At 40.0% G+C, this 15,790-nt stretch overlaps 1 protein-coding gene across 1 annotated transcript; it reads right to left on the bottom strand.

Annotated features, from left to right (window-relative positions):
- Positions 1 to 9,215: 9,215 nt before the first annotated feature.
- On the bottom strand, positions 9,216 to 11,897 carry FAM177B (family with sequence similarity 177 member B). Its single transcript, XM_066252729.1, is given in 5 exon segments — positions 9,216 to 9,355; positions 9,358 to 9,397; positions 9,546 to 9,643; positions 11,153 to 11,219; positions 11,727 to 11,897. Coding segments are annotated over 5 exon segments (516 nt in total).
- Between the last annotated feature and the right edge of the window lie 3,893 nt (positions 11,898 to 15,790).

The following is a 15,790-nucleotide window of genomic DNA, read 5'->3' on the forward strand; positions in this document are numbered from 1 at the left end:
CCAAAGACTGCTGAAGGGGTGCATACTGTGTATTCTGGTACCGAGGGGTTAGGGATAACCAGGATTCTTGAGCAGTTAAGGGTTATGGGTGGCAGGGTCACTGGCATGGCTCTTGGGAGACTCAAGACATCTGAATAATTCTAAGCTGTAACTACCCAATGGCAATATTTCTCCAAAGGCAGGGACCAAGGTTACTCAACTGCCTTGTCAGAGCAGGGCCAGTGGCTGGCTGATGAATTCTCCAATAGAGGGATTTTCAGAGAATTCCCAGAACTCTCTCCATGTGGCCTCTTGCCATTCAGAAGTCTAGCTGAATCTTCTTTAAAACATGGGTCTTTCTAAGAGGACAAGTCTCCACATGCAAGCCCTAATCAAGCCTCCATCTGCATCACACCTCCTGCCATTGCACTGGCCAAAGCAAGTCACGTGGCCAAGCCCAGAGCCAATGGGCCTATACCAGAGCAAGGATTCCAGAGGGCTGGTTCTTTGGGAACCATCAATATTAACCATCGCTATCAGCCATAAATTATTAACTAATATTCACACTTTTCAAAGTGTTTTCACATTTATTATTCTATTTTGCTTAACAATAACCCATGTGGAACAAATAAATGCCACCTCTGTTTTACAAAGAAAGAGACTGGGATCACAAATCTGGACACCCCAAATCACACAATCTGTACACCCCAAATCACTCAATCTGTAAATGGTAAAATTGAGACTTGAACTCAGGTCTTACTACTGTAAGCCCAAACCCTATGCTTTCCTGTGCTACCTTTAAAAAATTTTAAAACCACAACCAGGCTTTAAAAATTTCTCAAATAAGTGACGTCACGGAAATGGCGCAGTGAGCAGCGTGTCCGACAGCTCTCCCCTAAATCACAACAAATTTATCAACTAGAAACAGAAAAATTTATCCTCGGAGCATTCCGGAGTTCCACACAAACTGATAGCGAAAGGACTGTTATCACTTGAATCTGAGAGACGAGGGTGTGGAGGAATCTACCACAGGGACGTTCTTTCAAACCGCAAGGAAGTGCGCCTGTGGTGAGTCAGCCCATATACTTGGGAACCGCGAGCAGCCGCCAGCGGGCGACGCGAGCCGCCACCGCGAGCCGCCGCCACGAGCCGCCGCGAGCCACCGCGAGCAGCCGCGCGCGCGCCCGGTCCGGTTGAGCACCGCTGATGTTCCCAGCGGCCCGCACACTGCGAGTGGGGGTCGCCGGCCACCGGTGCCCGGAGCGCCCCATTCGCGCGCGTGCCTTGGGCATTCCACGCGCCCAGGGCGCCCTGCTGGCCCGCGCACCCAGGGGGCTCCATTATCCTGCGCCTGGTGCGGCTGGGCGAGCGGGAGAGGCTTGGGAGATTGTCTCTGTGGGCGGGGCACCTCACCCAGCCATTCAAGCTAACAATCAAGCGTTGGGGGAGGGGCGCGTGCAGGCAACCTAAAATACCTTCGGAAGCACAGCTGCGACCCAATCACTGAAATTAGCTTAACCCATGAAATCTGCGCACCCTCGGTTCTAATTGATAAGATCTCTCTCAGTTCAGCGATCCAAGACAAGAGGCGTGATATTTTTTAGTGCCTCTCGCTAAAGGGGCGGGGGCAACTTCTGATTAATAGAGCCTCCATATTTAGGGATAAACGCTAACAAGAAGGACTTGGCAGATAATAAGGTCTATACTACACTAGTCGTAAGCAGAGACTAGTGCCTCTTCTTCCCTGCAAAAACAGGCTACAAAGTGTGGAAAGCCTGGGTTGAGAGGTCCAACTAAATGATAGGCGCTGAACAGTCACCTTGACAACAATTGACTCCCACCCCCGCCTGATTACACTGGAGGCCCTGACTCTCAGAGCCTTTCCCAAAGCCTTGCACTGAGTGGGGATAGAGTGGGGATTTCCCAGCTCTTTGAGCCTCTTACTCCCCAGGCAGAAGCAGTTGCAGCCTTATAGCTGGATCACCAGGCTGCTAATTCAGAAAGGAGGGACTAGGAGAGAGAATCCAGGAAAGCAAACTCTCTCATTGTTGGACCCTGCAAACGCCAACAAGCCTTTACTTCCAGCAAGACTAAAGCCAATTATATGACATTGCCATAGAATCCCATCAACTGCAAATCCCTACCTAAGAGTGACACAGGGGCAGAGCCTGGGGTACAGAGTCACCGACCAGGAAGAGGGAGAGAAAAGAAAAAGGAAGAAGTTAACCTCTCAAAATCAAGAAAAACCCACAGACTTTACAACTTGATCCACTATTTTTTTTTGTTGTTGTTGTTTGTTTCTTCTATCTTTTTGCCTTTATTTCCTCCACCTCGGTCCTTCTATTCTCTGCCCATCTTATGCTTCCCCTTTCTTGAACTACACTACCCATGAGTGTTGCATTTTATTTTTCTTCTTCATCCTCACCCTCCTTTAAGGTTATACTCCAAAACACTTAACTCTCACTCTCTCCTCTTTTTTTTTTTTTTTCTTGTCTTGCTTTATTTTGTTTTTTTCTCTTCCTATTTTATTTCTTCCTTCGTTTTTCTTTTTCTTATTTTTTCCTTTCTATTCCTTTTTTCTTTTCTCATTTTACTTTCCTCCCATATAATCCTCAATCACGAACAAATTAGTTAATTTGGGACTCAAGGCTTTTTTTTGGCTTTATTTCTCTTTTTTGCTTTTGTTTTTATTTTTTTTTTCTTGTTTGTTTATTTTTGTGGCATTTTGGGTCCTCCCAACCCAAGGTCTCCATTGTATTTAGTCTTCGCTCCACTTAATACAACAGATTTTTACTTATTATTTTTATTTTTTCTTCTTTATTATTCTTTTTTGGTCCTTTTTTCTGGTTCCCTCTTATCCCTCTCATTATATCTCTTAGTTGACCATCACATACAAGCAAATCATCTTATGCTTGTCTAAGATTTTCTTCCTTTTTTTTTTTTTTTTGCATTTAGTAGGTCCCTACTCCTTTTTTTTGCCCCTTGAACTCTTCACCCCAAATCAGGCCCTCCATTATAGGCACGATATTTCCCTGAGGAGGGGAGAGGAGGGAAAGAGAAGAGAGAAAAAAAGGGGGAAATAATAAATTATTACTGTTTTTTTTTGTGGGGTGTTTTACCTTTTTTTTTTTTTACTTTTTACTCTTTATTAATTCTAATTAGTGCTATCAATAAGACCACCCTCAGATGCCGATAAGAAAGAGGAAATCGAATATTATGGATACAAAAGAAAGAGAGGTAACACAAATAGATGTGGAAAAATCTATGGAGAAAAGACTTAACATATTGGAAGCCTTGGAGCTAAATGACAGAGAATTTAAAATAGAAATCTTAAAAATACTCAGAGATATACAAGAAAACACAGAAAGGCAATATAGGGAGATCAGAAAACAACTCAATGAACACAAAGAATATATTACCAAGGAAATTGAAACTATAAAAACAAATCAAACAGAAATGAAAAACTCAATTCACGAGCTGAAAAACGAGGTAACAAGCTTAGCTAACAGAACAGCCCAGATTGAAGATAGGATTAGTGAAATAGAAGACAAACAACTTGAGGCACAACAGAGAGAAGAAGAAAGAGACTCAAAAATAATAAAAAACGAGAAAGCCCTACAGGAATTGTCTGACTCCATCAGAAAGAATAACATAAGAATAATAGGTATATCAGAGGGAGAAGAGAAAGAAAATGGAATGGAGAATATACTCAAACAAATAATAGACGAGAACTTCCCAAGCCTGTGGAAGGAACTAAAGCCTCAAATTCAAGAAGCAAACAGAACACCGAGTTTTCTTAACCCCAACAAACCCACTCCAAGGCACATCATAATAAAGATGACACAAACCAATGACAAAGAAAAAATTCTCAAGGCAGCCAGGGAAAAGAAGAGTACAACATATAAAGGAGGCCTATTAGATTATCATCAGATTTCTCAGCAGAAACTCTACAAGCTAGAAGAGAGTGGACCCCAATATTTAAAGCCCTGAAAGAGAGGAACTTTCAGCCAAGAATACTATACCCATCAAAGCTATCCTTCAAGTATGAAGGAGATATAAAAACATTCACAAATACAGAAAAGATGAGAGAATTTATCAACAGAAAGCCCCCACTCCAGGAAATACTAAAGGGGGTTTTCCAACCAGATTCAAAGAACAAAAGAAAACAACACCACAAGTAACAGCTCCACCAAGAACACAATAAAACCAAACTTAAACTGTGACAACAAAGGAAAAAAAGGGGGGAGAGGATGGAGATTAACAGTAGCAAAGGATGATGAAGTGCAGAAATACTTATAAGATAGGGTACTACAATGAATATGGTAGGTACCCTTTTCATTACTTAATGGTAACCACCCTTAAAAAAACCACCACAAAAACACTTGACTTAAAAAAGGTAGCAACAGAGGAAAGAAGTATGGAACACAAACAAACAAAATCAAATGATAGAAAAACAAAAGAGAAGAATCAAACTAGATACAAAACTAACAGAAAGCAATTTATAAAATGGCAGTAGGGAACCAACAAGTGTCAATAATTACACTAAATGTAAATGGATTAAACTTACCAATAAAAAGACACAGAGTAGCAGAATGGATTAAAAAAGAAAATCCAACTATATGCTGCCTACAAGAAACACATCTAAGCAACAAGGATAAAAACAAATTCAAAGTGAAAGGCTGGAAAACAATACTTCAAGCAAACAACACCCAAAAAAAAGCAGGTGTAGCAATACTCATATCTAATACTGCTGACTACAAGACAGAAAAAGTACTCAGAGACAAAAATGGTCATTTCATAATGATTAAGGGGAAGTTGAATCAAGAAGACATAACAATCCTTAATATATATGCACCAAACCAAGGAGCACCAAAATATATAAGACAGCTACTTATTGACCTTAAAACAAAAACTAACAAAAATACAATCATACTTGGAGACCTCAATACACCGCTGACGGCTCTAGATCGGTCATCCAAACAGAGAATCAATAAAGATATAGTGGCCTTAAACGAAATACTAGAACACCTGCATATGGTAGACATCTACAGGACACTTCATCCCAAAGCGACAGAGTATACATTTTTCTCTAGTGTACATGGAACATTCTCAAGAATTGACCATATGTTGGGCCACAAAGACAATATCAGCAAATTTAGAAAAATTGAAATTGTACCAAGCATATTTTCTGATCATAAAGCCTTGAAACTAGAATTCAACTGCAAAAAAGAGGGGGAAAAACCCACAAAAATGTGGAAACTAAACAACATACTTCTAAAAAATGAATGGGTCAAAGAAGAAATAAGCGCAGAAATCAAAAGATATATACAGACAAATGAAAATGAAAATACGACATATCAGAATCTCTGGGATGCAGCAAAAGCAGTAATAAGAGGAAAGTTCATATCACTTCAGGCCTATATGAACAAACAAGAGAGAGCCGAAGTAAACCACTTAACTTCACACCTTAAGGAACTAGAAAAAGAAGAACAAAGACAACCCAAAACCAGCCGAAGAAAGGAGATAATAAAAATCAGAGCAGAAATAAATGAAATAGAGAACAGAAAAACTATAGAAAAAATCAATAAAACAAGGAGCTGGTTCTTTGAAAAGATCAACAAAATTGACAAACCCTTGGCAAGACTCACCAAGGAAAAAAGACACAGGACTCAAATAAATAAAATCCAAAATGAAAGAGGAGAGATCACCACAGACATCATAGATATACAAAGAATTATTGTAGAATACTATGAAAAATTATATGCCACCAAATACAACAATCTAGAAGAAATGGATAAATTCCTAGAACAATACAACCTTCCTAGACTGAGTCATGAAGAAGCAGAAAGCCTAAACAGACCAATCAGCAGGGAGGAAATAGAAAAAACTATTAAAAATCTCCCCAAAAATAAAAGTCCAGGCCCAGACGGTTATACTAGTGAATTCTATCAAACATTCAAAGAAGACTTGGTTCCTATTCTACTCAAAGTCTTCCAAAAAATTGAAGAAGAAGCAATACTTCCAAACACATTTTATGAGGCCAACATAACCCTCATACCAAAACCTGGCAAGGATGGCACAAAGAAAGAAAACTACAGACCAATATCTCTAATGAATACAGATGCTAAAATACTAAACAAAATACTGGCAAACCGAATACAACAACATATTAAAAAAATAATACATCATGATCAAGTGGGATTCATCCCAGAATCTCAAGGATGGTTCAACATATGCAAAACGGTTAACGTAATACACCATATCAACAAAACAAAGAACAAAAACCACATGATCTTATCAATAGATGCAGAAAAGGCTTTTGATAAAATACAACACAATTTTATGTTTAAGACTCTCAACAAAATGGGTATAGAAGGAAAATATCTCAACATGATAAAGGCCATATATGATAAACCATCAGCCAACATCCTATTAAACGGCATAAAACTGAGGACTTTCTACCTTAAATCAGGAACAAGACAGGGTTGTCCACTCTCTCCACTCTTATTCAACGTGGTGCTAGAAGTTCTGGCCAGAGCAATCAGACAAGACAAAGAAATAAAAGGCATCCATATCGGAAAAGAAGAAGTAAAGCTATCACTTTTTGCTGATGATATGATCCTATACATCGAAAACCCGAAGGACTCCACAAAAAGATTATTAGAAACAATAAACCAATACAGTAAGGTCGCAGGATACAAAATTAACATACAAAAGTCCATAGCCTTTCTATATGCCAACAATGAAATATTAGAAAACGAACTCAAAAAAATAATCCCCTTCACGATTGCAACAAAAAAAATAAAATACCTAGGAATAAACATAACAAAGAACGTAAAGGACCTATATAATGAAAATTACAAAGCATTGTTAAGGGAAATCGAAAAAGATACAATGAGATGGAAAAATATTCCTTGTTCTTGGATAGGAAGAATAAATATAATCAAAATGGCCATATTACCCAAAGCAATATACAAATTTAATGCAATTCCCATCAAAATCCCTATGAGATTTTTTAAAGAAATGGAACAAAAAATCATCAGATTTATATGGAACTATAAAAAACCCCGAATAGCCAAAACAATCCTAAGGAAAAAGAATGAAGCTGGGGGCATTACAATACCTGACTTTAAACTATATTATAGGGCCACGATAATCAAAACAGCATGGTATTGGCAAAAAAATAGACACTCAGACCAATGGAACAGAATAGAAAGCCCAGAAATAAAACCACATATATATGGTCAAATAATCTTTGATAAAGGGGCCAACAACACACAATGGAGAAAAGAAAGCCTCTTCAATAAATGGTGTTGGGAAAACTGGAAAGCCACATGCAAAAGAATGAAACTCGACTACAGCCTGTCCCCGTGTACTAAAATTAATTCAAAATGGATCAAAGACCTAAATATAAGACCTGAAACAATAAAGTACATAGAAGAAGACATAGGTACTAAAATCATGGACCTGGGTTTTAAAGAACATTTTATGAACTTGACTCCAATGGCAAGAGAAGTGAAGGCAAAGATAAATGAATGGGACTACATCAGAATTAAAAGTTTTTGCTCAGCAAGAGAAACTGATATCAAAATAAACAGACAGCCAACTATATGGGAACTGATATTTTCAAACGACAGCTCAGATAAGGGCCTAATATCCAAAATTTACAAAGAACTCATAAAACTCAACAACAAACAAACAAGCAATCCAATAAAAAAATGGGAAGAGGACATGAACAGACACTTCTCCCAGGAAGAGATACAAATGGCCAACAGATATATGAAAAGATGCTCAGCTTCATTAGTTATTAGAGAAATGCAAATCAAAACTACAATGAGATACCACCTCACTCCTGTTAGATTAGCTATTATCAACAAGACGGGTAATAGCAAATGTTGGAGAGGCTGTGGAGAAAAAGGAACCCTCATTCACTGTTGGTGGGACTGTAAAGTAGTACAACCATTATGGAGGAAAGTATGGTGGTTCCTCAAAAAACTGCAAATAGAACTACCTTATGACCCAGCAATCCCTCTACTGGGTATTTACCCCAAAACCTCAGAAACATTGATACGTGAAGACACATGTAGCCCCATGTTCATTGCAGCACTGTTCACAGTGGCCAAGACATGGAAACAACCAAAAAGCCCTTCAATAGAAGACTGGATAAAGAAGATGTGGCACATATACACTATGGAATACTACTCAGCCATAAGAAATGATGACATCAGATCATTTACAGCAAAATGGTGGGATCTTGATAACATTATAAGGAGTGAAATAAGTAAATCAGAAAAAAACAAGAACTACATGATTCCATACATTGGTGGAACATAAAAATGAGACTAAGAGACATGGACAAGAGTGTGGTGGTTACCAAGGGTGGGGGGGGAGGGAGGACATGGGAGGGAGGGAGGGAGAGAGTTAGGGGGAGGGGGAGGGGCACAGAGAACTAGATGGAGGGTGACGGAGGACAATCTGACTTTGGGCGAGGGGTTTGCAACATAATTTGATGACAAAATAACCTAGACATGTTTTCTTTGAATATATGTACCCTGATTTATTAATGTCATCCCATTACCATTAATAAAAATTTATAAAAAAAAAAAAAATTTGTCAAATAAACAAAAAAAATCATATTTTTTTCCAAATACTTTTTCAAAAAGTATTTTTTCCAAATATTCAGAGCTTAGATTGTTTATTCTTAATTGATTTGGGGAAAATGCACCCAATTCTTAAAGACTTTGCTATACAGTAAGAGTTATTAATAATGTTTGCTTGTTGTAAAGCAAGCCCCAACTAAGACAGGGCGGTTATTGGGAAGAACACAACTTAGGTCAAATGCTGAAAGCAGATTTATTTAGATTTTGTGATGCCCAAGTATTTTTCTGGGGCACAGTTTCTTTTCTGCACCCTTGCCCATGACAAAGAGTTTTAGCCCCCAAACTCCAAGACTCAGTTTCCTTAAAGCATTTCCAGTTCTGTGCAAATGTCAATACTAATAGACCATAGCTGACCAACAGGACTTGTATTGCTGGGGTGGAGTTGGGTTGGGGGGCTTATATTGAGAAAGAATCCACAATTATTCTCATTACTGCTTGCAATTCCAGGATGGTGGAGAGTATAGCACAAGGACATCAAGTTCAGATCTGGCTTAGGAGCACTACCAGTGGTGCTGTTGCCATGGCAGCCAATGACCAAGGAACAAAGGTCCAGGAAAACTATAGCCCTGACTCCCATTAGGAGCTGGAATCTGCTGCCAAACCCTCCCTGGAGGAGGCGCTCCTCGGAGGACCACCCTCTATGCTGTCCTGTTGTCTTGTTCCATACACTTGGCCCCCGGCTTTCAGATGGCACTTCTCATTAGGAACCTTGGAGGCTGGGCCTTTGATCCATTCCCTTTGCTCTTCTTGTCATTTTCCTAGTAGGGTACGTTATGTAAAACGTTATTCCAGGACCTGCTGTGCATGAATGCTGAGTGGGAAAACACTCCTGTGGGTGGTCTGAGGCAGGAGCAACCAACCTTCCCATCTCGGGGCTCCTGGTGTACCCATCAGGATGTCACATACTGTATTTTGTGTTCTACTATACTCCTTTAACAGATACTGATATTTGAGTTGACTAAGACCAAAGAAGATAGCAAATCTCCCACCAAGGAATTCACACGCTGTTAAGAAAAGAACAAAGCACTTGGATAAAATGAATTCATAACGAAAGCTTAAAGTCAGTTGAGGTGCCAAGATTTTGAACTTGCCTGCAGTTGGTCTATCAGTACCTTTGACTTCAAGGCTGCCAACAGATTTCACTTGCTCTGGACATTCAAAAAATTCTAGGACTCAAAGGGAATTTGTGAAATATTTTTTTTCCCATTGATTTTAGAGAGACAGGGAGAGAAGCATCAACTCACTGTGCCACTGAGTTGTTCCAGTTAGTTGCGCACTCATTGATTGCTTCTTATAAGTACCCTGACTAGGGATTGAAGCCACAACCTCAGTTCACCAAGATGACAAGCCACCCAGCCAGGGCTGTGAAATCTTTTATCTCCACATGGGATGACATTCAAACTATCCTTTCCAGAGGACTATATCAATAGAGGTTTTCAAAGTACTTACTACAGGAACAGTATGGGTCCTGAACAATTAGAATAGATGATGCCTATCCACCAGTGTATCAGCTGTGAATATATTTCAAGTTACAGTAAAAATTCACTCCAGTGTTACCAAGACCCATGTCAGAAATTGTTCCATGCATCAAGACAACTCCAACAGCAGTTTCAGGCCTTCCTGGTCTGCCTTCAAGCTCAGTAACAAGGGGGCCTGCGAACCCAGCACTGTGATTGTCAGTCATGAATAAAGGTGGAGCAGAAATAATGAGTGGTTTCCCAAAGGTTTCTCCTGGAAATGTTTATTTACTGAATGAATGAAGATCAGTTTCTAAGAGCTGTATCTTATAGTTCCTCAGGTCTTTAAGGTTGTTTTCCTTCCTGTCATATGCACAGTGTTTTAAAGAAAATTGGTGAAAGTCAAGGAAAATATAAGTCATTTCATGTTATAAATAGTCACTTAGCCTATTCATTATGTCTCGGGAAGGGGGGTCAATAAAGTTTTTGTTTATAATAGAGTGACTATGACAACTTGGAAGTCTATCATATAACAATAGTTTTATTATTTTATTATTTTTTATATTTGTTATTTATTATTATTTTTATTTAAAACAATAGTTTCTAAACACTTGGGACTTTATTCAAGTGAAGAGTCAACTGAGGGAAGACTGACTATGGGCTTCAAATGTTTGAAATTCCGTCCTGTGAAAGAGGAATCTAGACTGATTTCGTATGGCCTTAAAAAAGACAAGTAGTATCAATGGGAAGAACCTGAAAGGAAGACACAATGTGAGACAGGACTTACTAACAAGAGCTGGGAAAACTGGAAAGGTGTATCCGAAGATGTGAGGTCTCACACCTTGGGCCAAGTTTAAGTATAGTTCTAGAAGACACTCCAGATAATCACTTCTTTAGAATGCCATGGAGTGGATTAAACCATTGGAAGTCCCATCTCACTCTGAGGGTCTATAAGTCTATATGGGGGGAAAAATAACAAAACAAAAAAAAGAAAAAAATAACAAAAGAAGGGAAAAAAAGAAAAAATAACAGAAAAAGAATCTCAGTGGTACTTACTAGAAAACGAAGTGCTTGCTATCCGCTGTACCCAAAACCATAGGTAGGGCCCCCATGAAAGTTTAGACTGAATAAAAGAAGAGAGAGAGAGAGAGAGAGAAATCACATTAGAGTAATTAATAACAAGTAGAGTGACTAATAAGTCTTTTGGGTACAGGTTTCAAAATGCTATATGTTCGCCTAACCTGTGGTGGCACAGTGGATAAAGCGTCAACCTGGAAACACTGAGGTTGCCGGTTCAAAACCCTGGCTTGCCTGGTCAAGGCACATATGGGAGTTGATGCTTCCTGCTCCTCCCCCTTCTTTCTCTCTCTCTCTCTCTCTCTCTTCCCCTCTCCTCTCTAAAATAAAAAAAAAAAAAAAAAAAAAAAAATTAAAAAAAAAATGCTATATGTTCAATTTTCCAACAGATGAGAAAACTAAAATCATCAAAATTATGGGCTATCTATGTATCTAGCGAGCAAATAGGGAGACACAGGAGTTGGCTTAAACCTGTATTTTCTACAAACCTTGTCTGGCTTAATCTTTTATTCACTCAACCCCATGCTCACTAATATTAACATTCTAAGCTTACAGGGTCAAGGGTTGAATTCGTTCTCTGTTCTTTTTCTTCCTCTTCCTCCTCCTCAGTGCTATATTCTTCCAGGATATCTCCATCAACAAAATGGATAATTCTTCTGGGAGTTCTCCTTTTGGGAGGCCCACTCTTCTCTAGTTCTAACTGCTAGAAACTGTCCTTTTCCATCAGGAAACACAGCAACTAGTAAATTAAAAACAGGATGCTTTAGGGCAAGTTGCACAGGGCAGTGTTTATAGAGCTGGGATGCATCAGTTATTTTCAAGATGGTAAAGACAGTTCAGACATAATCACAGCTGTGAACTCATCAATTCTTCAATTCCAAGAGAAAACTTTTCGTTTCTGTGCCCAAATAGAAAAGATCCATTTAGGAGTGAAAAGGTGAACTTTGGATCTGCAAACAAATATTTCAACAGGGTTCTCTTCACCCCTTATTCATTGGAAAGCCCATAACTGCTGGTAGGAAGGGGCCATCACCCTGCAGAAGCTCCTCAATCGTTTCAGTCAATGCTGAGAGGCAGTGCAAGTACTGGTTAAGATTACAAGCTCTGCACAGATGGGAAAAAATATTTGCCATGTGTACAGCCGGGAAAGAACTTATTTTCAGGATGTATAAAGAATTACTGCAATTCAATCAGCAAGACACAAGCAATTCAATTAAAATATGGCAAGAAATTGGAACAGACACTTTACCAAAGAAGATTTACAGATACCAAATAAAGTTAGGATGAGGCACTCAATGTCATTAGTCATCAGAGAAATGAAAAATGAAACTGTAATGAGGTATCATAATATACTCGCTAGAAGGCTAAAATTAAAAAGAGTAATAATACTAAGTAATGAGTAAACGAATCAACCAGAATTTTTATGCATTGCTAGTGGGAATGTCAATGGTACGGCCACTTTGGAAAAATAATTCGTCAAACATATAATTATCATATAATCTTGTAATTCCATGCCTCAATATTTACCCAAGAAAAATGAAAACATACATCCATTTCAAGATTGTTTGTGAATGCTCATAGCAGGTTTATTTGTAAGAGCCCAGACTGGAAACAACCCAAACGTCCATCGACTGGCAAATGAAATGGGCTCTATTCAGTGGAATGCTACTCAGCAATTACTAATGGACAAATAATATTTGCAAAGCTATGAAGGAATCTGAAAAGCATTATGCCAGACACTGTATATTATAAAATTCCATTTATGTGAAATTTTAGAAAAGGTAAAAATATAATAGTAGAAAAACATCAGTGTTTTCTAGGGGTGAGGTAGGGGTATGGCTGGGGGGGGGGAGATTTACTCCAAATGAACAAAAGGGAACTTTGGGAGGTGATAAAAATATTCTAATAAATATGATTATAGTGGAGACAGAGTGGGAGACTGACACCTGCAGTTGATTTAGTGCAGCAGTTCTCAACCTGTGGGTCGTGACCCTGGCGGGGGTCGAACGACCAAAACACCCGCCAGGGTCGCGACCCACAGGTTGAGAACCGCTGATTTAGTGGATGTTTTCTGCCACCTAGTGGGCATGTTAGGACTTGCTATGCAAAAGTCATCTGTAATCATAGTACCTGTGACATAGAAGGGACTGTATATGGAACAGTGTGGAATCTATTTATTTTCATTAACAAAAACTTTGGGAGCATTGCCAACTTCACACCAAGTACCTTAGATATGGATGTCTTTAAGTGATCTTTCAAAGGATCAAATATTTCCTACAACGTGCTTTAGTTCTTATGAGCATCTCTATTCTTCGTTGTTAAAAATCCCAAATTCAGTTTATCAAGACTTGTTCCTAAGTATATAACTAGCGGACTGTAACATCTCCCCTGACCTTTCAGTATTAGAGTGCCTCAGGAGTCAGTAATTGGATCTCTTCTGTTTTTTTTTTTTATCTACTATCTTGGTGATCTGATTTGGCACCATAAGTTTACACACCATGTACAACACACACTTCTATCAGGTTAGACTTCCTCCTGCATCTCAGATTCACAGATTCTAGTCTACTCAGCACCTCTTCTTGGGTGTCTAATAGACACGTCACTCCTAACATGGCTGTCTTTGCTCAAAATCAGTGCCCTCCTCCTTCCTGAGCTCCCCCGCCACATAAACACGCACATCGACTGCTTGCCTGTTTTCCGTCAGTAAACAGCAACTCTGTTCCCATTGCTCAGACCACAAACATTGGAGTTATTCTTGATTATTCCCTTTCCATCACACCTCACATGAGATCCACTAGGAAATTCTCTTGGATCTTTTTGGAATCCTAATACCAGCACTCCTACGCTACCTACCTGGTCTAAGCCACTGTCTCTCACCTAGATGACTACTGCAGGTGCCTAACTGAACCACCCCCCCCCCAAGGCTTATCCTCGAAAAGCACCCGGGGTTGTTAAATCTTAAGGCAGATCACGTCACAACTTAGAACGTTCCTATGGGTTCTCACCTTACGCAGAGTAAGAGCCTAAGTCCCTGCAATGGCCCACACGCTGTAGATCTGGCCCCTAACACTTCCCTGACCTCACCTTGCTCGACTCACCCCTCACTCCCATCCCGCCAGCCACGGACTCTCCGGGCAGGGACGTCTGTGCTGCTGGCTCTTATCTGGACTGGTCTTTCTCCCCTCAGACGTCATTCCCTTCCTTCTTTCAACTTTCACTCAAATGATCTGTTGTGAGCTCCGCTTTGAAGACGATTTCCCATTCCCGTGACCCCTCTCCCATCACTGCACATCTTACCCCCTCGGTTTGCTTTTCCTCCTTGCGGCTCGTCATCATGGAACACACGCGATATTCCGATATTCCGCTTGTTTGTGTCCCTCTCCCCTTCCTCGCCTGTCCTGACCCCGCCCTCGGCCAGAGCGGGAGGGGCTTTACTTGCGGGCACCTTGCTGTTATCTCCTCCCTGACAATACCTAAGGCACAGCTGGAACTAGGTATTTAACAAATGAATCATACATGTATTTAGTTCATTTTAATGGGTGGGTGAGAAGGAACTGTATAGTAGTTTAGAAAAACAAGGAGGGCAGACCTGTAATTTTATTTCCTCGTGTTAAAATGCTCTTTTCATATACTTCCCATTACACTTAACACACGATTCACTTCATTTTAATGAACTCTTTCACTGAAACACAGGGTTGTAATCTGTATGGACAAAGTAACATACTAGTTCTGGATATTGGCATTTAACTTCAGGAGGGTTATACCTCAATTCCCCCCGAGTTCCTTCAGTTTCCATTAATCAAAAAATGCTTCAAGCACAAAGCAGGTTAATATGCAGCAAAAAACTGACTTTAGAGCCTGACCTGTGGTGGCGCAGTGGATAAAGCGTCGACCTGGAAATGCTGAGGTCGCTGGTTCGAAACCCTGGGCTTGCCTGGTCAGGGCACATATGGGAGTTGATGCTTCCAGCTCCTCCCCCCCTTCTCTCTGTCTCTCCCTCTGCTCTCTAAAATGAATAAAAAACAAAACAAACCTGACTTTAGAGCTAATCAGCACTGTTCACCTGGGCCACTGCCCGTGGGTCCATCCTGCTTCCACCTTCAGCACTTCCCCAGGTGGTCTGAGCTCAGGCCTCTGGCCAAAGCAGGAAAGCGGCTCTGGGACACCTGAAGTCCCATAGAGCAATATTCACTAACAATGACTTTGCAGCTTGCTTTCATGCACACACTGGAGAAAGAAATGTGTTGTTTCTAAAGCGTGAGTGATTGTTCTGCAGAATAAGGAAGTATTTCTGAGTAAGGTTTTATTTCTCAGTATGTTTATGTAGCATTGGGAATGCCACCTCGCCCTGCACAGATAGCTCAGTTGGATGGAGTGCTGTCCTGATCTGTCACGGCTGTGGTGTTGATCCCCAGTCAGGGCAAATACAAGTCAACCAATGGGTGCACAGATTAAGTAGAACAGCAAATCAATGTCTCTTTCTCCCTTCCTCTCTCTAATAAAAAAAAAGAAAAAGAAAATGCCTCTCAAGTTTCCAAAGCACAAAGTTATCTAGAGTATTGTACACGATAATGAGCTCTCTAGCTAGCTAAACAGAGTTCATAATACTTACCACAC

The sequence above is a fragment of the Saccopteryx bilineata genome, chromosome 1 (genome assembly GCF_036850765.1).
Source record: "Saccopteryx bilineata isolate mSacBil1 chromosome 1, mSacBil1_pri_phased_curated, whole genome shotgun sequence".
In the NCBI taxonomy this organism is placed as follows: Eukaryota; Metazoa; Chordata; class Mammalia; order Chiroptera; family Emballonuridae; genus Saccopteryx; species Saccopteryx bilineata.